This window comes from Paralichthys olivaceus, chromosome 24, assembly GCF_024713975.1.
Source record: "Paralichthys olivaceus isolate ysfri-2021 chromosome 24, ASM2471397v2, whole genome shotgun sequence".
In the NCBI taxonomy this organism is placed as follows: domain Eukaryota; kingdom Metazoa; phylum Chordata; class Actinopteri; order Pleuronectiformes; family Paralichthyidae; genus Paralichthys; species Paralichthys olivaceus.
This window is the reverse complement of record NC_091116.1, coordinates 12860546-12885187: the sequence shown is the minus strand read 5'-3', so window position 1 is coordinate 12885187 and position 24642 is coordinate 12860546. Positions and strand designations below refer to the sequence as shown.

At 46.4% G+C, this 24642-nt stretch overlaps 3 protein-coding genes across 16 annotated transcripts in view; all 3 read right to left on the bottom strand.

The window, feature by feature from the left end:
- The window catches only part of LOC109644032 (microtubule-associated protein tau-like), a 39652-nt gene extending 24838 nt beyond the window's left edge, over positions 1–14814 (bottom strand). For 9 of the 14 annotated variants that reach the window (XM_069521132.1, XM_069521138.1, XM_069521123.1 and 6 more), the window contains exon 1: positions 14671–14814. The gene's annotated coding sequence lies outside the window, so the exon portion shown is untranslated. Of the gene's footprint in view, positions 1–1890; positions 2323–9800; positions 9964–14297; positions 14609–14670 lie in introns of those variants that run through there. The other 5 variants (XM_069521129.1, XM_069521124.1, XM_069521126.1 and 2 more) reach the window with 5 other exon arrangements.
- Positions 14815–15835: 1021 nt separating this feature from the next.
- Positions 15836–18862, bottom strand: acadl (acyl-CoA dehydrogenase long chain). The gene is made up of 10 exons (XM_020109208.2): positions 18703–18862; positions 18056–18235; positions 17732–17869; positions 17476–17640; positions 17169–17400; positions 16980–17081; positions 16792–16905; positions 16584–16711; positions 16409–16495; positions 15836–16337 (listed from the first exon to the last, which is right to left on the bottom strand). The coding sequence occupies exons 1-10, from the start codon at positions 18789–18791 to the stop codon at positions 16244–16246; spliced, it is 1329 nt and encodes a 442-aa protein (XP_019964767.2). The 5' UTR covers positions 18792–18862; the 3' UTR covers positions 15836–16243.
- A 1117-nt stretch (positions 18863–19979) lies between these two features.
- On the bottom strand, positions 19980–23802 carry mylz3 (myosin, light polypeptide 3, skeletal muscle). Its single transcript, XM_020109209.2, has 7 exons — positions 23275–23802; positions 22885–23013; positions 22397–22424; positions 21081–21224; positions 20781–20951; positions 20595–20672; positions 19980–20503 (listed from the first exon to the last, which is right to left on the bottom strand). Exons 2-7 carry the CDS (start codon positions 22885–22887, stop codon positions 20475–20477), a joined length of 453 nt encoding a protein of 150 aa, XP_019964768.1. The 5' UTR covers positions 22888–23013; positions 23275–23802; the 3' UTR covers positions 19980–20474.
- Positions 23803–24642: the final 840 nt, after the last annotated feature.

Genomic DNA, 24642 nt, shown 5'->3' with positions numbered 1-24642 from the left:
TGAGACAAAGGCGGTGAGGGGGGGGGAAACGAGAGGGGGAGAGGAGGTGAGAGACACACTCGGAGGGGGGAGAAAGAGAGACTGTAGAAGGCCAGACAAGCAGAGAAAAAAGCAAATCCTAATTCTCTGCTGGTTTCTAAAACCTCAAACCACATGAAATGAAATATCTTCATATTCAAGAGGCTCGCACAGATCCCAGTCTTCAGCTACGGGAGGTGTCAGGATGAATGAGCGTTAGAGATCCTGGGAATCCTTCCTCCTCGCACTACACAGTTTCCCCTCGCTGCAAACTTTGGAACCAAAAGCCTCAGATCAGAATCAAATCAAAGCTCGATCAGCCGAGCGTTGTGTGTGTGGACGCAAATGTACGTTCACTTCCTTTTTGTGCAAAGGGGGCCACAGTGATCTGACGACACTGAGAGTCGTGTCTGCATAAGAGGGAAATAAGTGTTAAAGCTTCTTTATTGTAAAATGATGAACATCATCATATCGAGAATCTCTGAGCTCATGGTTTAAAATCCAGTCCGGCATATAGACAATTTAGCATGTTAGCATTCTGAACACATCCTCGAAGAAGTAAATAAATGAAACCACTAAAGCAAACCAAGGTGACCACACTGATGTCAGGAGGCTCCCTGACATGATCGCCAGACCTCAGAGCGACCGCAGAGGATGTCGTGAGGCTGAATCATGAAGGATGCAGTCATACGGTTCTGAAACCACTTAAAAAAAAAACTAGAGGAAGAGAGGGAGGCAGCAGCAGCTCTTTCCCACATCACATCTCCTCCTCAGTCCCGTCATTAGCTCGTCGTGTTTGGGGTGGGGGGGTTAGAATGAGCCATCAGGAGGACTGTAATCAGCCCGTCAGTGTGGAACATCTAACGCGGCGGTCGTGAGGTCATTTTAAATTTTCACAGAACGTGGAGAACCGAGGAGCACAGAGTCGCTGCAAGAGATAAGAGGTGAGGTTAAGAGAGAGGAGAGAGGGGGAGACCACCGGAGGGAGTGGAAGCTCGGAGGGGCGCAGACAGTCCTGTCAACGCCAGCCGCCTTCAGGGAGGCCATTTGCCAGCGCCGATTAAAGGCCGAGGCCTGCGCCGGAGCTGCAGAGCCAGCAAACACGGCAAAATCTAATCTCCCCTCCGCCTCCGCTGCCAGAAGCAGATGCTGGTCGCACTAACGCCGATCTGCCACAGCCGAACTGTCAACAGGCACGGCGGCGGCGCACTGAACTCGCTGACGACAGATTACACGTGACTTTGTTTGACCAGGACATATGGAAAGTTTAACGACAGACACAACCTTAAGTACAGTAGAGTGGAATCAGGCCATTCTAAAGAAAACTTGATCGTGTCACTTTGCAGCCGAACGTCTCCAGAATCAACTCTAATGTGAAGCTAAGCAGATAAATCTCTTTACTGTCAGATTTATTCCCTTTATTCTCTCAAATGCTGATTATCGCAGGATGAAATTCTCATTGGTCACAATAAAACCTCGCGTCTAATCCCAAATTAAAAGGTAGGTCAATCTCATTGCTGTACTGGAGGTGGGGGTGTGCGGCCTGCAGTGAGATTGGTGCACAGCCAACTCACTATGATCAGGATTAGCTGAATGGATCATGGCAGCCTCAGGGGAGTAATCTGCCCAGACCTCTTCATCCAGATTTGGACGGAGAGAATTGCAGCGCTGGACGGTGAGTTTTCCACGACTGGTGCAGGACGTCTGGATCACGTCTCTGACCCATAAAACGTCCCGCACACCAAAATAACGAGGCCCGTGAGAAGCCTGGGTAATGAAGTTTTAAAAAATCACCTTCTCTCCTCCTGGATCTGTTGTTTTGAACACAGGCCTGCAAGGATGAGATCCCCGCAAACAGCTGCTGACACTTACTGCAGTTCATTTAGCCTGTGGTGCATCGTCATCTCCAAAAAGCTCTCTCCCTCATCAGGCTTTCTTTCTTTCCTGAAAAGCATGACTCAGTCGGTTTTTTAAAAAAATGCAGCTCCAGCACGAGCTCGAGTCTCAACCAGCGCGCAAAGTCATCGCAGGTGCTCGGGGACACGGCGCCCGGTTCTGCCTCACTGAACGCAGGCGTCACCGTTGCTGCGGTTCCAGCTTTGTCTGCAGGTCAGAGGAGACAAATGTGAGGGTGCACTGCGATAACGCAGGTTTGCAGTCGAGCTCTTCATCCCTGCCGACTTCATACATGTAACCATAAGCCCCATCACTGTCGGTCCTGTGTTAATACTTTCACCCAGACATGGACCCAGTAATCACTCGTTAATGCCTGAGGACTGGATCCGCAGCGTCGCCAGGATCCAGAGCAATCTCCTCCCGGCACAAGGCCCGACAACAACGGCCTCAAAATGGCAGAAAACTCTCTGCGGCTGCGTGTTGTCGTTGTTGGCTTTAAATAAAATAGCAAATTAGATTTGAGAACACGGAAATCTAATTACCCAAATCCTCTCTGATCTGCCGTCGGTTTAAAGGTTAGCGGCCACTCGTCTCTCTCAGGCTCAGGTAGCAAAGTCAACAAGAAACCGCTCGTATAATTTCATCAGTGAAGTTTATTTGATGAATTCGTTGCTTTTTGATACGAGGACAATTCGATCCTCTGACTCAGAAGAAGCTTCTTTGTTCTGGTTTTCTCATCTTGCCCTGCTCACAGATTTAAATTAATTAAATATCATTTACAAACAATCTCTTTAACGCTGTCTGTGCATTTTCGCTGGTGTCAGAGGTCAAAGGTGAATCTGCAGAGAGCAGACGCAGGAGCTGATCCTCTGCGTCCCCTCGGCTCATGGACACACCAGCATGACTCACACCAAAGCCGCAGCTTTACTCGTCGTCCAGACAAACCTGCAGATCATGTCACAACAACAAGAAACAACAAATTCATTTAGCGTCACTGAACGTTGTCAACTAACTTCCATTTTCTGCCTCATTTTTCCTTTCGCCATGTGACTTCATTTAATTGGCTGCTATTCTCATTCTCCTCAGTGAATCCTCACGCTGTGCTGGACTTTATCTCCACGCTGCAGACTTCAGAACATTTTCATTTAAAAGGCAACGAGTAGAACCCTCTCTTTGTTTTTCATTTTAAACCAACACGATGCAACTTCTCTCCATTAAAGCAGCAGCTTCAAATTCAGCCTCGGAATGAAACTGCTGCGACAAATGTCCCAAAAATCAAACTGTAATGACGTGGAAACAGGCCGCTGATGATAAACGACATGAAAGTGACTCCACTTTACTTCACAGCAGAAGAACTGAGCTCTTAATATTAATGTTTCAGAGAAAAGAAGCAAATCACTCAATCAGCAACTCCTCCTGAGTCCAGCCACTCTAGTGCGTAAGTGGTTAGTGAGAGTGGGGCTTTCCTCTCCTGCTCGTTTGCCAAGAGCGAGCGTCACCGCGTCGATGACCAGTGACTCGTGCACACGGGAATCTGCACGGCCTTCTCGTGCAACAGCTGGACCACCACTGGATTGAAATTCTGATTGTGATGGATGTAGTCCTTCCTACATACTGTCTCATTACTCACATTCATTTGCACGAGTACAGTGTGCAGGAGGAACACACACACACACACACACAGGCTAAAGATGGCCTGTGTGTGTGTGTGTGTGTGTGTGTGTGATATTCCTCTGATATAAGCAGAACACAGGAAATTCCTCAAATGTGAAATATGTCTTCAAGAGGCCAGTTTAAAAAGAACGAGATTTGAGAAGAAAGAAAGAGACAGGAAGTGGATAGACTGTGTGTGTGTGTGTGTGTGTGTGTGTGTGTGTGTGTGTGTGTGTGTGTGTTTGTTTTACAGCTGGAGAAAGGGGCGGGGGGCTGATGCTAAGACTGATGGGAAAATTCATGGGTTAAAACACAGTCAGCTGTTTTTATGGACTTATATAAATGTGTGCCTGTCGTACAATATGGAGTGACGCTGTATATATATGTATTAAATGTCTGCCAGGCTCTGTGTGTGTGTGTGTGTGTGTGTGTGTGTGTGTGTGTGTGTGTGTGTGGTTTCGCACTAACCACAGGGTGTAGCCGTGGGCTTTGAAGTCGTCCCTACACCCTGAGCTCAAACTTAGGCTACTGTGCACGATCCCATATTACTGCATGGAAAAAAATCCCAACATGCTTTTCCCTCGCAGGGAACACTGTCGACTCTATACTGTACGTTCCACTGTGCTGGACGGGTTCAACACGCGGCTGCAGCTACGGATTAATGCACTCAAAGAATTCGCTTTTGTGTTTTAGCTTCATTTCTGGACAGCAGGAGAGACACGCTGTCCATCTGACATCTCACCGTCTCTGATCTGCAACATTTAGCAGATTTATTTATTTCCAATTAACATGAGTATGAATTTAAAATGGCAGCCAGTTACTGTCTCCAAATATCAGCCTCTGGGATTCTTTCCTCTACCTGATTGCGGCAAAGAAAAAAAAACGAATAATGAATCAATCACAAGAGAGCAAATAAAGATCCCAGCTGCTGCGCTCACGGGCTGCACAGACACACAATCCTAAATTAGAATAAAGGAGGGTGGAACTAAATTGTGTTTGCTTTTTCATTTTGAGTTTTTCCAATATGAACCCTGCGCCTCACGGAGAGCGCAGGTGAACAGCAAGGAAAGGTAAATGCTTGTAATTTGCGGCAGGGCTGTTTCCGCTCCTGAGCGTTTTCCTTCCACACGCCATCTGCTCTGAATTAGCACCTACACGGGGAGCTCGGCGGTCTGGGCACCGGTGGTCAGACGCTGGCGGATGCAGAGACGTGGAGCTCCAGCAGAGGAGCAGAGGATGAAAACTGTCACAGCAGAGTCAGGTTGAGGTTTCTGGATAGAAGCTGGGTTCATATTTTTATGTGTGAATATGAAAACGCAGAGGAAAACTCCCTGCTGACGATTTTATGAGTTATTTTCTTTGAGGTTGATTCAACTTTTTTCAGACTGAAATAAAAAGGAAAACTCCAGATGTGTGTTTGACTTTGTGGGCTTGAGACAGTGGATGGGTGTGTAGCGTGTCCATGCACTTGTGTTTACTTTCTTTTTTCTTTTCACTTATTTCTCATGCTGTTAACGCTCCTTCTGCCACGTTTCTACAAAACACCACAAATACTCTTTGCTGTGTCTTGTCCACTTGATAACTTCACGGTAACTAGATTGAAAAGGTACAACTCAAAGCCAAATTTCACCATTTAAACCATGAAACCATCATCTATTACTAATCCCTCCCTAACCTAACATCCTCTGTTTTTCTGCAGGAAGTCAACCTTCTGTCTGGATTTCAAGGTTTTAAAAAAGCTGCTCTGACATTACGAGAGGAAGAAATAACACAAAGGACTCAATAAAACATTAAATACACAGAAATAACCACAACAATTCTAAACAATCACCTTCATGATCATTAAAACTGCAACATCCACTGCTACAATAAGACTGAGTGAATGAAGTGGTTCTTCGGCCCAGATGTTGAGGTGTGAGACCCAGAGGACAAACCCTGCGGAGTTACTGAGGCATTCAGGCTTGGAGGAGAGAGGACGCACACGTCACTGAGGCCGAGTGAGGAGCGGAAGTTTCTGGAAGTCATCGGAGACAGGCAGGAGGAGCGAGGGGGCAGCTGCACAGGACTCGATTGCACACTTTGTGATATCCAGGCGTGAACACAAGCGACGTGAAACACAGTGAACGAATGCACACGTCACGTGAGAGAAAGATACTTCATGATGAAACCCCCCCCCCCCCCCACGCAAAAAAAACACGCCAACGTAGAGCCACATCCTGGACGGGCTGGTCACCGGCCCCGCGTGCAAACACGCAGCCCGACGCTGCCAAATGTAAACACCAGTCAACGACAAACAAACACAGACAAACACATCCCAGAGCTGGAGTCAACAGCTGTCAGGTCTAATGTGGCAGCTCCGTCATTCAGGCCGTGCACGAGAAACCACTCTGTCAGTGAAGCATCCAGAACAAGCAAGTCGGCACTTTTCCCTCCTCCTCTTCCTCCTCCTCCTCCTCCTCCTCCTCCTCGTCCTCCTCGTCCTGCTCCCCACAACATAAAAAAGTATGAGTCACGGGAGGAGGCTCGGAGAACAGAGATGATTTTCTGGCTGCGCTGAAGGGGGAAAAACCTCAAGCACCAAATGAAACATAATGTTTGATGCTTTAAAGTCTATTTTTCTTATTGAAAACTACTAAAGACAAGTGGTTTTGTGCATTTTAGACCATTAAATACAAATCAAGTAAAGTTTCCATAATCTCTACAGAGTCTTCATCCTCTCCTCTTCCTGCCAGCTCCTGTCTATCTGTTGAGAATTGTTTTGAATCATTAAAGGGGAACTGACATCGAACAGGAAGGAATGATGCTGCCGGAGCGCCACCAGCCCGGTCTCCATGTTTTCTGTTTGTTTCGTCATGTTCTGGGTTCTGACATTTCACGTGGGCGCAGCGAGGACAAGAAGATGCTGAGTTTGGGAGATCGACTCTTGATGACGCTTCGACTGTGCAAGAGCCTGAAGAAAGTCATGTCAGAAATGAATCTGACCCTCTGACCGCTCCTCGCTCGTCCTGAACTCTGCACGACGAAAGACAGAGCTGAAATTCAGTCTGAGATGAGTCACGCATCTTAGGAATCTGCTCACAAACAGCCTCGGGTTGTTGTGTTCGCAACGCTGCAGGTGATGCATCAAATATACATCAAGAGCAAAAGGACCGGAGGTGGTGGCAGCTGCTGAGAGATTGATAATGTTGTGGACTCTTCAATCAAACACAAACTGCAGCGTGGCGACGAACACAGGCATTAAAGTGGGCAGCTCCGTCCGACAGGAAGCAGAGCAGCTCTCACCTTGAGATGCTCTATGAAGCCTGTTAGTGTAAGTGATACAGCGATTGTGTGGTTAGGGTGAAAGGAGTGTGGACGACACGCAGGGGGAGGCTGTGATATACGAGCAGACCCTGAAGGCCTCAGTGTGTGCAGCCTGGGAATCACTTGTTTCCATTAACAAAAGAGGAGCTGCAGTTATTAGCAAGAGGAGCAGAGGAGATGCACTGACGCCAGGTTCGATGAGGAGACGTGTTAATGACTTCCTGCACTTGAGGGACTGATGGGTGAGGTCACGCTTCATGAGCGTCTCTGTGTGATCACCTCTGTCGAGTCCCATCGTGTCAGGATCCTCATCAGACGTCTCCCAAACACTCAACATCGAGATAATAGATGGATTCAGAATATTCTTATTGCTGCACAGCCGGGGACGCCGTGTGGGCTACAGGTTTCCGAGCGGGTTCAGGAGGCAGCTGTTTACTTGCTGCAGCCATACTTTTGTTTCCATGACACTGGGATGAGTCGCTATGGATACGCCGCCTTCGGGCAACGAAGATAAATTAAAAGAGGACCTGAGGAGTGAGATGCCGGCGCTCTTTATTGGCAGAGAGAAGATGAAGTAGGTTGGTGTTAAAAGCGTTTGTTTCATCTGAACGCTGAAAATTATTATTACCAAGAACCAAGGGGGTGAATGTATCAGTGATGAATTGAATCAGTGTAAAAACCTACAACGACGTGAAGAAGCATTTTTAAACTGACCGGCTGAAGCCAAGGCCCAGCAGCCCCGAGCACTCTGCACCAAACCTGCAGTCAGAGTGACAGACTGAAACGTACACAGGTCGCCAAGCATCTCTGGTGTCGGTGCATCGTCCGCCCTGCAGCAGTGACATCATCCTACTGACTCTGGCAAACACACACACACACACACACCGAGGCAGGAATTCACACACACTAAACAGAGGCCACATGCAGCTACAGTCGCACGGAGGCTCGACGCTGCAGCGGGCTGAGCCACACCGAGCTTTGTGTTTTCATTACTCAGATGTGGACGTAGATTAAAGCGTCTTCCAGCTCCAGCTCTGTGACTCTGTGGTTTTAGATCACATGAGCCTCTGCCGCCGCCGCCGCCCAGCGCAGGAAATAACTGGGCTCGAGGACATACGAGCTCCTGCAGATAAAATGCATTCCACGTATCCGGGTTTGTAACGTGCGGAGCTGCATTAGTGGTGAGAACATGGAGAGATAAAGGCTGTGAAGATTACTTTCCTGTTTGTGTCGGCGCACTGTTGAGTTTTCATCTGATCTGAGAGACAAAACTATTTGGAGTTATTTACATTTTTTATTATTGTGGCTTAAATGAAATAATCCATGTTTCACTGGACTGTACTTCACTTTAAACTCTAAGAGAGTAAATATCTCCTATGAAATATGAGCATTCCTCCTCCATGTTTGTTCAAGCTGCACAGAAACTGGATCACTGTCCTCGTCCAGACCACAATTATACATCCACCAACTTTTAGTGGAAATCAGTTGAGTGTTTTTGTTTTTTTTACGTAATCCTGCTGACGAAGAAACGGACAGGGCTGAAAACAGAACTTCCCTGGCAGAGATAAATATTCAAGTGGATTCTAAACACAGAGGAACTTCCAGCTGCTGAAACTCTCTCTATTATGTCATCGTGGAGCTGCAGGATCCCACACACCGCAGCGGCCGCTCAGAATAAAAAAGACGCTGAAGAGCTTTTCCCACTCAAACAGGTGGGAGACAAACTCCGACGATTCGGGGTCAGCCTCGTTTGAATCTGCTCTGACTGGCGGTGATTAACTCATCACCAGGATCTGCCTCTTTGACCACGAGGTCGCTCGGAAAAAGAGGTTTATTGTGCTTCGGTCCATTGGCTCTGGATAGAGGAGGTTACTTCCTTTGGATTCTTTCTATGGGGGGGGGTGAAAGAGGGGGTGCAGGGCGCCTCCATTGGGGTGTAAAAGGTGGCAATAACCCTGGCAGCCCCTCAGGGCGTGAGGAGCTCAGGGATTTTCCTCCCTCACCCACAGTGGCCACGGGCAGGAAGGCATCACGTGCAGCCTCTGCCTGGGGCAGAAAGCAGATGGCGGGGGATTAGCATGTGAATGTGGGCATGCCCATCCACGGGGGTGCACCCTCTCCTCATGCTTCCCCACAGGGGATAGGTGAGCTGGGGAGAAGAAAGACTGGGGAGGGACAGGAATCAATAATTGGGGACCCACGGCGTGCAGACAAAGGAAGTGGGAAGAGCTGGTGGCTTCAGAAAGCAAAACGAACAGCTAATTACAGGTCCTGTCTGTGGACGCCTCATTCACATGTTCTTTATATGAGCGTTTCTTACATGAGCACAAAAATCTAAAGACAAAGAGAAGTATGAAAGCGTGTAGACATAGACATATCAACAATGAACACACACACACAAACTCCATGACTTTACGCCTCATTGGTTTTCTGACCCGACACAGGAAAAGACCATTAGCCGATTAAACGTCAAAAGAAAAAGAAAAGGAAACAGTCGAATTTATTCCACATCGTTAGGTTTTAAAACGAATGAATGAAAAGTGTTGGACAGTTTAGATTCAGACGTAAAAACTCAGAGCACAGGTTTGTTTTTCCAAAGAGACTGAACATATGTGACGAATGAAACACTGAGGGAATGTCAGAGAAATAAACTTTATATGTTTATGAGCTACTTTCCGTTTCCATGACAGTTTCTATAATAATAATAATAATAATAATTGAGATTGGTACTGAATTTTATGAGAAAACGTAAAAATCTCAGCCCAAGAGATTCAGCTCTACATCTCTGCTAAACAAAAAATGTGTCACAAGTGTCACAAGACCCCCCCCCCCCCCCCTCCTCAGAGGTCGTCCACGAACATCTGGAGACGCTCCAGAAAGAAGCTGAAGTTTTCCAGCAGGATTTACGGTCTGTGATTTCATGAGCTGACCTGAGGTCGAGGTCTTGCACCGTCTTCACTCGGCGATTCATTTTACATTTTCAGTCCCTCATCTAATCGTCCGGTGTCTGTGTAAAGCTGACGCGCTGAAGAAAATGCAGAGACGAGAAGTGAAAGTGTGTGAACGTCGTCTTCTAGTCGATATCCTGTTATTACGGAGCAGCACAGAGAGTTTACACGCTGGCACTCAAAGGGGTCATTCCTTTGAGGGGCTGGTTTCCATGGCAGGGGTTGCCGTGGTGAGGGGGGCCCTTGATGGTCCCATTGGGGGCAGTGGGAACAGTTGACGCTTCACAACAACACAGAGACAGAGAGAGAGAGAGAGAGAGAGAGACGGAACGATGGGAGGTCATTGAACGAAACGGTCATTTTCACACTTAACGTTAAATGTGTTGGTTTTGCCATCAGTCCAAAAGGTGTACAGCAGGAAATCGTTTATTTTGAAAAGGTAAAAAAGTGCAAACAGATCGAGGTGGTGGATTTCTTCATCCTGCGCCGCCTGTTGCACGCCTGAGGGAGGATGTTGCATGTGCTCCTGAGCCTCGTTCAGACACATGCAGCGGCGGCCGCAGTAAAAACCCTCCTGGACGCCGGCCAGGACGTCCACTGCACACAGTCAGCTGCTGTGTTCCTGCAGCCCAGTCAGAAACCGGCCGACAGGAACGTCATGTACCATCCGTGCATCTGTTTCTGCGTTTCACACGGGCTTTACTGAGCCTCTGTGTGTGAGACGCTCCTGTGAACTGGGGGGGGGGGGTTTCCATTCATCCCGTCCAACAAGCAACAAGCAGATGCACAGAGGCGCAGAGACGGACACTTACGAGCATCCACATGTGAGCAGAAACACGGCGAGGAGATGTTCTGGTTTAGTTTAGGAAGCTTCAGGCCCTGAGAAGCAATTTGCGCTGAATCCTTTGAGACTTATTTCCATGACACTACATTCCAGCTTTTTCCTCTGCAGAGAAACACACTCACGTCGAGAAGTCGCACGATTCAAAGCAGAGAAACCTGATCTGGAGTCTGTACGACTGAACAATACGTGAACTTCCAACAATGAGGCTCATTCATTCCTGCAGCACACTTCGGCCAGTGTGTTCGCCGCTAACCGCTGCCAGTGCGCTGTTTGCAAAAAAGAGACGGGGAGAAAACAATCTCGCTGTTTAGCTTCAACATCTGGAAGTCATAACGCAGCTTTGCCGCTACGCTACGCTAACAGGAGGTCCCTGGCCCATTCGGGGAGAAGCTAAGGCTCATTAGCGGTTTCTTTCCGCCGTAGGCCCGGGTCAGAGTCCGAGGAACGAGGCCGGTTGCCTCACAAGCTTCTGGTGCATCATTCAGGCGACTTTTAAGTTTTAAAATAGTCGTGGTTTTGATGAACGAGTGAATAAAATCCAAAAAGCTTTTAAATGACTTTGTTCCTTCTGTGCGGAATCAAGAACTCGAGCTTCATTGACAGAAAATTGAAGACGAGATGTTTTTTTTTTATAGTATTGCATGGCTATAAAAATGCATTTAATTGAAATTTCCTGAAATATTTAGAGCCTCGCTGTCACAGAGACAGATGCAGGAACAAGCTGGCTTCACGCAGCAGCCGACGCCATCGTTAAATGATCCAGAATATGTCAACAGCCCAGTTGGCTGCAGTCTTGAGCGCTATTAAGGGTGTGAAACCTCAAACACCATTTTAAGCTGCTAAGACAGAGACATGTGAACTTCCTGTTGCAGCTCGGTGTGAACATGTGGGAGGTTTCCAGCTTGGAATGTGAAATAAAGCTGATCCGAAGCTCTTGCAGGAGGTTGTAGGCTTTTCTCCATCGTTTCTTCTCCTCTCGCGTTCAACCTGCGATCACCACGCTGACCTCGTGGATTAGCTAACACAGTTACAACACCGAGCTGGAAGCGAGAGCAGCGGAGAATGCTGGAGATGTCGATACGTGAAAGAGTTTAGAGCAGGAACGGCCCGCATGAGTATCCTCTCTGTCGAGGGGCACCGTCCGTGAGGAATGAAACGAGACACTGGCTGTCAGGGCCGGTTTGGGAGACTGACTGCTAGTCAACCGTGGACCGAGATCTGGTACAGGGGGCAAGCGGGATGGAAGAGCGGGTAGAGAGACCGGCGACCTGTACCCAGAAGGCCGCGGGATGGATCTCAGCTGCGTTCAAAAGCAGTGACTCTGACAAATATCATCTCAATTAAGACTTCATTTAAACAGCTGTTTCAGCCACATCTGGAACAGAGAAGATGCCACCCAGCAGCAGCTTGATCACAGAGTTAATATCTCTTCTGCTTTCATTCTAAACATCGGCTGTGAGACGTGAAACAAGCACAGCAAGGAAACAGGCCTTTAAAACGCCTGCAGCCTCGAGAAATGGGTTCACACTCAACCAACTCTTAAATAATCAAATCAGGGATTTCTTTTCTGTCCTCATCGGGCAATTTGTGGTATTGACGGCAGCATTCACACAAACCTGAAGCTGAACAACGAGAGATAAATACAATATTAATACTTAAAATAACACAAAACACAAAAATACTGCAGGGTCTCAATGAATTCAAATCGAATCAACTCCTCCAAAAGCTCCTGGCAGCTGGGACAACAGTTTGAAAACAGGAGTGTCAGAAGTGCATGGTCCTGATTTGTCATGACTCAAGAAGAAATCGCATTAGAAACTAAAAATACATGAGAAACAAGAACAGCAAACAAATAATTAATCAAAAGCATTCGACATTTTACTGCTCCGTGTCGGGCACGCCAGGACGAGGGTGGGTGTGTTTGAGAGAGGGTGATCGTGCACCGTATGCAGGTCAGTGTGCCGCTTGGCTCCTCTGACGTATGTCCGTTAGACTAGGTTCCTCTCGTGGTCAAGACTTAAGTTCCCGCCAGCTCCCATTAGAAACCTGCTGCGCCGAGCGGCCTCAGACAGGCGGGGCAGCAGGGGGACGAAGGCGGCTCCCGCTCAGGACGCCCGTGACGATGGCACCACGCCGTTCACCTGCTTCACTCATGCACGCCAAAAAGAGGCCATCGAAAAAAACCAAGCAAAACCAGCTTCGATTGTTCCAACAGGACCCGTTTCCAACGAGGAGGCAGCGGCCAAGGAGGAAGGACGTGAAGTGCACAGTGGGTCAGGGGTTTGGGAACCAGAAGTGACGTGGGGGAACTATACTTAACGAGAATGTGGTTTCCTGGCGGCTAAATTAAAGTCTTGTCTGCTCATGCAGGTAAACACCGACCCAACCTGTTGTGTCACTATTAAGGTCATTTCAATTACTCCACCAGCGATTAGACTCAGCCCGGTCTGGCCCGACAAGAGGTCTTTCAGGAGATTTAGGTGAAACCTGACTCAATCTCGTCACGTTCAGCTGAAGCCGACCGCCACTTAAGGGAGGTGGTGGTGGTGGTGGGGGGGGTTAATGTTTCCAGTTTGTGCCTCGCAGGGAAGCCACGACTGATGATATATGAATTATACATAAATATCTCACGTGTGTGGCGATACATCGAGCACACGAGTGCTGCTGCGGTCGCCTGGAATCGATCAGAAGGAAGTTCTGACAGGAAGAAGCTATGAAATAAATGCGATGACGTCTCTGCTGCAACATGCATCAGAAATGCCTCTGACACAGCGGAGAGTCTATGTCCTGATATACATTCTTAAATATTTCATGCTGGAAAGTCCCACAAGCAACTGAAAGGAAATAATTACTGCATAGTTCTGATTTCTGATTTTTCTTTTAACGCAGAGTCATCGGATCGGTATCGGCCGAAGTCCCGATATATCGGGAATCAGGAACTTGTCATCGATACAACAACAAACACTTAACAACCAAAACTGTGAGTCTCAGGTCAGTAAACCACAAGCACTGAAATAAAAACCTAAATGCTGACTGAGATACTGAAAATCCAGACATCAGCGCACGAAGATGCTGTTTTCATTACATCTTCTGTGAGACAGCTGCTGGAATGTTCCCATATGAAGAGCCGGAGCGAGCGTTAATCCCTGTTCATAAAGGAATGTTTTCCCATCCAACATCCAGACGTGGGGGAAACTACAGTTCCTGTTTCTCCTCAGAATCCAGAGGCTGAGGCGACGCACAGCTTGGAGCAGCTCCATCGGGTTTAATGGAAGTCTGGACATTTCCAGATCATTATCTCTGGCTTCATGTTTGTATAATGACATTACAATGACAGAAGCTCTATTGTGGACAAGGGGAGGGAGGGTCTGACTCCCGATGATACATTTACCTGAATTAAACTCAATTCAAATGTTATGATTAATGCATGTGCAACATTCTGCTGATGCAAGGTGGTAAAACCTGCAAGAGCAACTGAGTGTGACAGAGAATCTGCACGCAGGGCTACTCCCTAATCCACAAAGCATGCATGCAGGAGCCAGACATTACAGTACACAGAGCATATACATATATATAAGTGTGTATATATATATATATATGCATGTATGTGCAGTACTGTGGTGATAATAATGCACCTGCAGTGATCTGACCCCCGGTGTTTGCTCCTCACTGGTGCAGTGGAGGTTTCAGCACCGTGCAGGCGTGGACCAGAACAAAAGGCGCAGGCTGCAGCAGAGCCGCGCCGCAGAGGAGCCCCTGATGTCAGGGTGTGAATCCTCACCCTGAGCTGTCCTCCTCGTTCTTCTCCGCGGACAGAGAACAAGTGGAACCACACGGAACACGCTGCACACGTTCTTTGACATTTGACGTTAAAAAAACCACAGTTTTAAAAACTCCTCACTGACGCCTGACCGGCAGCCACAGTCTCACACTAGCGGGTCATCAATGCGGGTCAAAGGGGGGTTTGAAGCCTCGGCCCCCCCGCTGAGAGGAGGACGGAGCTCTTACCTGGAGCTGGAGGCGGCGGAGCGGCTCTGGAACCCGGAGTGCGTGAAGTGATCTGCGGGGACAATCAGGGAGCTGCGGGGCCCTCTGACCACGCCCACCGGCCACTCAGCTACCGTAAGCACAGTGAAGACAGCGCAGTGCGATTTATCAAAAAACCAGCTCTGCATTTTCAGGGATTAAGAAAAACAAAATCATTAAATATAAATGATGTGTGATTATATATATTGTTGGAGAGACACTTCCTAAATGTGAACAAGGTGAAAAGAAACGAGGGACGCTGACGTACAAACAAATTAAGATTAAGATCGAGTTTAGAAAATTAAACTTCTAAATAATATTCACTGTCGTATTGTCAGTATGTTTAAATATTCATTATATTAATACTCATATGAAATATCAGAAGCAGTTTCCTAAGTATCTAAGGTAACAACACAATTGAGCTTTGGTTTGGAGTCAGTGGCAGATCTAGAAATGAATTACAGCTGTGAGAAGATACTCACTGTATTCTACATTTGCACAGTGAGAGGTGATTTTAAATGTAGTCATGTATAGAATGAATACCACGTGTTCTGTCTCTGGTGCAGTGTGATTGCACACATACATCTATATGTGTGGTGCTGTAACATTTGAATATATCAAACACAAAGGGACTGGAACCGTAAAACCTTAAAAATCAAAGCAAAGTAACTAAATAAATGAGAATCAACCTTCCAGTCATATTTAACAGTCTCTCACCTGCTGCAATGGAACTAGATGTCCATCACTCATGTGTCTGCCACCATCTACTGTTGAGAACAACACATTACAGGAGGGGAGGAACGCTGAGGCAGAGCTCTACCTCGTTTCAAACCTTTAAATCAACACCTCGACTCCTCAAGAACATAACGAGTGACTTGGACAAAGCAGATAAATGATTTTTCATGATACTTCAGAGGCGTAATGTTCACCAGGAGGGAAGATAAACACAAAAATACACTAAAGCTCCTTAAATCTATCAGCGATTACACCTCTGCTAACTGTTTAGCACCAGCTCATTGAATAATGCTGGAACATATATAATAGCATATATAATATATTTGAGTTACATTTACATAACTTAAAAAAACTGCTGCAACATCAAGAACCTTTTTTTTTTTTTTGATATAGGAGGTAAATGAGACCAGAGTTCAGAGTTTCACTTTTTATTTACATTTTAAAGTGCTCATGAGATTAGAACTGAAATATTATGATATAGAATATTATATTTAATATATAATCTACATTATTACAAAACTGTCAAGTTATGTTTCTTGGTGGTTTCAGTCTGTGAAGAACCCATGAAAGTTTGGGGCTGATCAGGGGACGGATGATTTTTCTTTCACAGATATTAGGATTAAGATTCCCACACACAGCATGCAACATGCAAACATTGGGAAATTTGACCTCTGTATTTAACCCATCCGTGTGAACGGAGCACACGCGGAACACTCGGAACACAATCCAAAACCCTAACCCGGGGAGCAATTGGGGGGTTCGGTGCCTTGCTCAAACTTCTACAGACACCACCTGATCTTCTCCAGTTCTTGCAGGTTCCTCACTTCTGGTGGACGATGCTGCGGCCGATGAGTTCCTTCATGATCTCGTTGGTGCCTCCGTAAATGGGCTGAATACGGGAGTCGACAAACGCCCTGTGTAAACAAACGGATGAGCTCAGCAACCTGTTGATCAACGTGGAACAAGGTAGCTGTGTGAGTCTTACTTGGCGATGGGGTACTCCCACATGTAGCCCCAGCCTCCGTGGAGCTGGAGGCACTGAGTGGCGACTTTGTTCTGGAGGTCAGACGCCCTGGAGAAAAGACGCAGGATGAGGATCCTTCAGCTCACAGAAGAAACTTGGCCGGTTTGTGAGACGCTGGTTAAAAACACACTCTCACCAAAACTTGGCCATGGAGGCGGTGGGGGCGTCCAGACGTTTCTCAGCGTGGAGCTGAAGGCAGCTATCGATGAAGGCTCGGCCCACGCAGATCTCGGTTTTCAGCTCCGCAAGCTTGTGCTGCACAGTCTGCGGAGGACGATGAGATGTTGAGACATTTACTCTCACATTAACGAGTGGCGGTGAAAACGCTGGCTGCCGTTACACACCTGCAGGTGAGCGATGGTCTTGCCAAAAGCCTTCCTCTGCAACACGTAGTTCCTGGTTTCCTCAAACATGAACTCACAGCTCGCTATGGCCATGACAGCGATCACCAGACGCTCCTGTTCAACCACACAAACAGGATTTAATGGTCAGGAAGGAGAAAGTGAATTGTTTGTTCATGTGTTTCTATCACCTGAGGAAGTTCGTTCATCAGGTAGTAAAATCCCTTGTTGACTTCGCCCAGCAGAGCGTCAGCCGGCAGCCGCACGTCCTCAAAGAACAGCTCAGCCGTGTCCTTTGAAAGTAAAGAAATAGATTCAAACTTCTGTCCGACTTCTCTCAGGATGTGTGGACAACTGCTGGAAACTCTGATCGTCAGCACCTGAGCCTTCAGTCCGATCTTCTCCAGCTTGCGTCCTTTCTGGAAGCCCTTCGTGCCGTCCTCCACCAGGAACAGGCTGATGCCGTGTGCTGCCGACTTCGCCTCACGATCCGTCATGGTCACCACAACCACCACGTCGCACATCCACCCGTTTGAGATAAACACCTTGCTGCCGTTGAGAATCCAGTCGCTGCCGTCCCTCTTGGCGTACGTCTTCACACCCTGGAGATCACTGAGGAGAGACAGAGCGAGGTCATGAGAGCTGCATCATGTTTTCTCTGAGGTTTTCTCCGTGTTGCTTCCTGACCTGCCTGCTCCTGGTTCAGTCATACCAATCGCAGATATGCTCTTCCCGGCAGTCATGTCTGGAATGAAGCGTTCAATCTGCTCCTTGCTGCCGTAGTTGGAGATGTACGGCATGACGACGTCAGAGTGCAACGAGAAACCCGGACCCGTGCAGTTGCAGTACATTCTAGATTCGGAGACAAAACGAAAAAAATCTCATTAAAAAAGTCAAGTGTTTGAACTCAGATGTGTTTTTTCGAGGTTTAGGTACAACTCACTGCTCCTCCCACATGACAGCCGCCGAAAGCAGATCTCCTCCAACGCCACCGCGCTCCTCTGGGATCAATATTCCCAGCAGGCCTTGCTCCCCAGCCTTCTCCCACAGCTCCCGGCTCACCTGACCTGCGTTCTCCCACCTGGAACAGGGCAAAAGGACGTGAGGCGGAGAACGAAAGGAGGTTACACAGTGAAGTCTCTTCTTGGACATTTCACATTTGATTTTAGTGAGTTTATATCTGTGGTTGTTTTTTAAAAAGTCATTCGATTGACTTTGTGATGTTAACATGAGCCTCCTTGGGAAAACACTCTGTGAGGACACCTACTCCGCGTGGTATGGAACCACTTCCTCTTGAAAGAAACGCCGCACGTTCTGTCTGAAGAGGTCGTGGTCCTCGTCAAATATTCTGCGCGTCCCGATGTCCATCATGCTCTTGGTGCTGGACGTCTCGGGGCGGAGCGAGAGGGAGGCCGGCCTGGAGTCCTGTCTCTGACTGTACTGGAGTCTGAGTCACACAAATTATTAGACAAGATAAGAAAATCCTCGATTAGTCCCAACAAGTGATAAATAAATCAACTTGTACATTTAAAAATACACATTGCACATAAGACATAAGGAAGAGATTGATTTTAAGATTATTATTTTTCTGTATATGTAAAATAAAAGAAAGGAGGAAGATTCTTAAAGATGGAAAATATAGTACTTGTACTTTTCTGGATCAGCTTTTTCAAATTAAACCTCACTGTGTTCGTACCTTTCAAAATAAGGGCAGTGTGACACGGCATAATATCACAGCTGCGATCTGATGCGACATTTAACTTTAAAAAATAAAACTGATATCAAATTCAAACACAAGTAAACATTCAAACATGACGTAACGAAAAGTTTGTTCGCAAGTTTTCGATCCTTTCACAACAAAGCAAAAACTTTTTTTTTTAAAAAGTTTAAAGTGATGGAAACGAAATGTTTGACCTGGAAGTTGTCGCAGGAAACACTGAAGTTCGTCCAGAGACGTTTCTCATCTTCACCAAACCAGAATGAATCCTGTGAAGCAGCGACATGTTCAAACACCAGGTTCCAGCTCCAGACACAACAACGAGAAGTGGAGACCCACGACCCTTGCAGACACTTCCGGCTTGAGGAGGAAGTCTCGCGAGACTGACAAGTACTGTGAGTCTCACATATACATACACATATAACATATAAAATATATTATTCTAATTATATGTATATATATATATACATATATATACATATATTATAATAATAATAATATATATATACATATAACATATATATATATATAATATATATACATATAACATATATATATTCGAATAATATAATACAATATAATAATATATATAATAATTCAATTTAATACAAATATTACATGCACATGTATATTCAGATTTCATGGTTGACACTGCACAGTTTCTTCTTCCATTTCGTTGGTAATATATGTGATATTTAATGGAAATATATAAGGCTTTTTATCATAAACCTATTGAGTTGTGAAAATTAAAAAACGTTTAAAGCCCAAAGCTATTTTATGAGCGATTTATGAGATTAGAAAATAAACAGTACATTTCCATTATTGATTTAATGTGCTTGCTCGGCTGGTTTGCCTTTGTTGAGCCTAACCTTGTGCAAACTGTTAAGAATTAAGGATATTGTGGGTGGTGCAGTGTTTCCTACGTTAAAGGAAACACGATAGGAAGCATCAAAGCTCCTTTTCTTAGCATTAATTTCAGCTGCTCTTACTATGGCTGCTACTTACATATGTCAGGGTCATCTCACTTTATTAGGAACCAAGCAACACAAAGAAACAGAATGTGTATAGAGCTGTAATCCCAAAATGTAAATAAAGCAGCAGTGTGTGGGTTGATTTTTCCTCTTTACATTGTAATTGTATTATTCTCCCTGTCTTAATATATATGTATATATATATTTTCTTAATGTAGCTTATGCAACATTTAAGAAAAAAATATTATAATAACTAAAAATATGAAGAGAATTAGACTCAAATCAGAGCTTTTTCAACCAGTAAAGACAGAAAATGGCTAAATGAGGCTGTAGCAGCAGAATCTGCAGTTTACTGAACATGTTTTAATGTTTATGAATTTAATTTTGTATTTTTCACGAGGCTGAATGTGCCGTTTGGTCTTTTTCTTTTGGTTTTATGACCCGTGCACTGAGGGACGTCTGCAGGAGTTGGAGGTCAATGAGAGATCAAGAATCAACCCAGATGGGATGTACGTTGGAAAAGTTTATTCTGACATGAACAGAGTGAAAATAAAGAAAACTTTTCAGGGGAAGGGGGGAGACTTTTGGCGGTCAATCCACGCCCATTCTCCAGCACCTTAGGTATTGCTGGGCCAGTGGTGGCGTGACTGAATGAGGTGGCGGTGGGAAGGGAGGGATCTACCCTCACTTGATGAGCGGTCACCCCTTCTCCCCCGTTCCTCACCCCATGCGGAGAGTGGAGACGCGCCCTGGGAGGGAGAAGAGGCCAGGTGATGGGGGATCTACAACGGAGAGGTGGTGGTGGTCACGTCCCGAGAGAGGAGGGGCTTGAGACGAAGCTTACAGGAAAACAAAATTAACAAGATGGGTTTGCTTCAACATCCCTTGTACATAGTCCTTGTCTTTCCTTGGTTGGTCTTTGAAACAGTGTAGATGTCCGGGACACTGTCGGCTGTCTGTAGCGAGCTACAGCTTCTTCAGCACTCCTTCCACGCCGCTTACACAGACATGATGTGCTTGACGAAAGCTGCAAGAGGACCAGTCGAATGTTAAGCATCACACGTATAAAAGAAGTGAAAAAACCAAAGGGGAGAAGCATGCTGGGAAATTAACCTTACCCTCATAGTGCACACTGCCGTTCTCGTCCTCCTGGCCGGCCATAAGGGCGTCGATCTCGTTCTCGGTCATCTTCTCTCCTGCAGCCACATGAGGATCCGTGTCAGGTTCATGCTCACATTCTGTGCACGCCAAGCAAACTATATTTGTGCACGTCTATATTTGGAGAAAGGCGACTTGAGACTCACCAAGGGTGGACAGCACGATGCGCAGCTCAGCGCCCATGACTGTGCCGTTGCCCTCCTTGTCGAAGACGCGCAGACCCTCAACGTAGTCGTCGTAGGTTCCCTTGGGGAGGGCGTCGACCAGTTTGAGCATGGGCATGAAAGCATCGAAGTTGAGCCTCTTGTTGGCCATGTCTGCGGAACGAGAAGACAAACGTAAAATACATCAATTTCTCCTCTCGACAAACTCGCTATTAGAACATTTCTTGATCAATAACTCGTATTTGTCTCTTGGGTTTTTGTCTGAGTGTTTGGGCGTCTCACCATCAGCTGATGGGTTGCCCAGGATTTTGATGACGTCCTTGTTGGTGGGGTTCTGGCCCAGGGCGCGCATGATGTCGGCCACCTGGTTGTAGGCCACCTGGCTGTCACCAATTCTGTCGAAGAGACCGAAAGACTCCTTGAAGTCTGAGGAGAGAGGAGAGAAGCGTGAGTTACGGAACACCGACGCAGACAGAGACGTTCTGGGTTTTGCTTATAGGAACAAAAGGCGCTGAGGAGAATTTGCAAATGGTTCAATTGAATCTGTCTGAGCTTCAGGGCGTGAAAAATAATCTGCTTTATGTTGCAGTAAAGTCGTTTTATTGGATACATCATCCGAGCTTATGTCTGTTAGACCCATTTTTGTTGTTCTTTCTATAAGCGGGTTCTCGGTCAGCTGTGGTGTCACCCTGGGATCAAACGCTGCATCCTTCCCTCATTGTTCTGAGTTAACTCGGAGCGACAGCTGTATCCAAGCAGAGACGAGAGGAAGGTATGTGTGTGTGTGTGTGTGAATCCACCAGGAAGTCAACTCAGTGTGACCTCTCTGACAGATGAATGTGGTTTCTGAGCGGCAGCAGCGAGAACAGCTGTACCTCCGACCCCCCACCCCTGATCCCCTGCACCCCCAGCCCCCCCTTTCCTCCATTCCTGCCTCCATTTGCATTTGGGGCGACACTGGGAGCAAACTGATCCCCCCTGACGGAGCGGCCCCGGCCATATAGAGGCATCATCGCTCCAGTTACACATGGGAATGCTGAGCACGGTGTAATCAACACCTTGTCCTACACGACCTGCGTTAATCCACGGCCACGCAACCGAAGGCCTCAGAATGTACAGAAGAAGCACTTTTCTCTGGTTCGGGTGAGAATGAAGAAATAAAAGCTTTTATACAAAAGTGTCATTCTGCTCTTTTTTAACTGGGGACACAAGAAAATCCTTTACACACTGAACAGAAGGTTCAGGATGGAGCTCTGTGGGCGTCACAGGTGGGATTCCTTGTGTAAGAGGACGCCGCTGGGTCTGCACCTTAAACCTCGGCCCCATGGATTAACACTTCTGCTGTGTAAGGGCCACAGGGGCCCGCGAGACCTGGCCGGGCAGTCTTAGAATAGACGGATATCAGATGTGTCGCGACAACTGGACAAGACTGACACGCACGACTTTCTCCAGCTTCACTTTGGACAAAATGTTTGAGGAGACGAGCGACTGAGGTGAGAGGGACATTTTAGAGGACACGATCTCGCCCGCTGCTGATGCCGTAAAGGAAATGTCAGATTTGAGTTATCTGTGATAAAGGATGAGTCTTCTTCACTTACCCTCAATCTGTTCCGCTGTGAACTCGGTCTGTCACGTGGACACACACAAGGACGGACACACAGACACACAGAGAAATGAATGAAAAGAGGTGATTTACCAGTTTAGAGAACAAACAGATTTTTATATTAAATAATTAATTAAGCAGAATCTAGGAATTTATCGTGCAAAGATGGAAAATGATCAACTTTTTAAACAAGTCTATGTACATATGTATTTCAAGGCAGTGTTCCTGGGCTCGTGTGACAAATATCAGCCTTGAAATATTTTTTCACAATTTATTTCAGTAAGTTTTATCAGAGCTCAATTAAAGACGGTTTCTCGTCCCTTGCTCCATTTCAGTCCCAGGTTTGGGCTTATTTTGAAAAGTTGAAATCCAAACCCAGAAAATAATCAGCCCATTGGTCGGAATTAAAAAAATAAAAAGGTAACTCCATCGGCACCACCCCACCCAAAAGGTCCAGAAAAAAAAACACAACATGGTACACACCATTTTGGAGAGTAGGCGCTGGAGGAGCGGAAAGAAAGGAGATGAGAAGCTGAAGTCCCAAGACAGACTGGTCCTGGGCCAGGGTCAAAGCCCCCTCTTATTTATCCCGGCCCTGTGATGTCACGTATGCTAATGAGGCGGATCAGATGACACGGAACATCTTTAACTTTCTTAGGGCAAACGGAAAGAAGAGCTGAGCGTCCTCAGAGCAGGGGGAGTCGGACTTTAGAAGGGGAAGGGGTTATTTTTAGACGGCAGGAGAAACTGTGTCAAGATTCGAACTCCTTCTTCTAAAGATTTATAGCTGTTCTAACTCGTCTGTGGATTAAGAACAATGATGTCATCGATTTATCACGATTAGAGTTGTGTGTTTTGTACCGTCGACCGTACCGTGTTGGTGTAAATGCAGAAATCCCAGCTGCCTCAGTTCAGAGGGGCTCCAGGTCGAGAGAGCTCATTTACAAGGTGGTATTTTTAAACAGGGGGGACTTCTCCTCCTCTTATGGTGAAATAACAGCTGAGAAAAAAGACACGAAAAGTCATTTCCACTCAGACGACATCTTAAAAAGTTCAATTAGGGATTGAACGTCAAACGTTTTGGTTCAAAGTACAAATGTGGGGTTTGTGGACAATTATGTGCGACAGATTAAATAATAAAAACGATGGAAAATTGAAGGACTTTGTAGATTAACTTCTGTTTGCACAGATTAATGGAACTTTATAAAGTTTGGTTACGGTTTATTTCATGTTTGCAGATTCAGCATGTTGGTGGAGCCTCAACTCAAGGCCCCATTTGTTCTGGAGCTTTCAGCCGCGACACGGTTGAAAGCTCTGGAAAGAGCCAGAAGCATCTGTCAGGTGATTCTAACGTTTATGTTGCACACAGATAAAGACTGGAACGACCATCATCATCTCAGCCCTCATGCATTTTATGTTGCTTCCCATTATTTGTTATGACTGGAGATGTGACCCACATATTGTAGGTCACTCCTCGTTTATGCTCGGCGTTGTTGCAGCTTCTTCGTGTCACTTTTCTTTTAGTGTTTGCGAGCCTAGCCATTAAACGGCGCGTGTTTTTTAATCTGTGTGAATTAGATTTTTACGGCACTGAGGCTTCAGAGCTGTGAGACGCAGTCTGCATCGTGAACAAGCAGCTCTGCATTTCACACACACACACACCGAACTGATAAGGCTACTGCAGGGTCCTGTGTTTCAATTAACTAATTAATATCAATTCAACAGTGATCATGTTCTGATAAAGAATAATATTTACCTGCAGATGGGATTAAATGAGCTAAATAGATGTTGTTCTGATGTAACCTGCTCAGTCTTTGCAACTGATGTTTGTTAAAAATGTCAAATTGTTTCACCGACAGTGAAATAGCAGGAAAAGCATTTTAGGAGGAGGAGAAATAAATCTATAGATATACAAATGAGCGGAGGGTTAGATATTTCATGCTGCAGCAAATCTGAACAGTTGAGTGCTGAACGTCAGGAGTTGGAGGACTTTTGTAGGAGTAGGTGAAGCAGCCAGACCACACCCCGGGACAGATGAGCACTATTTTTACTCCAGTAAGGTGTTCGGTTTCTCCTACGATCTGCGGAGATGACAAGGAGGGGGTGGGGGAGGAGAATATGAACGCTCCCACTCTTCAAGGCCCTCTGGTACAGTAACCTCCTCCTCCTCCTCCTCCTCCTCCTCTCTTGCCCTCCAGCACCTAAGGTCATAAAGAAGCTGGGGCAGGGGGCTTAAAAAAG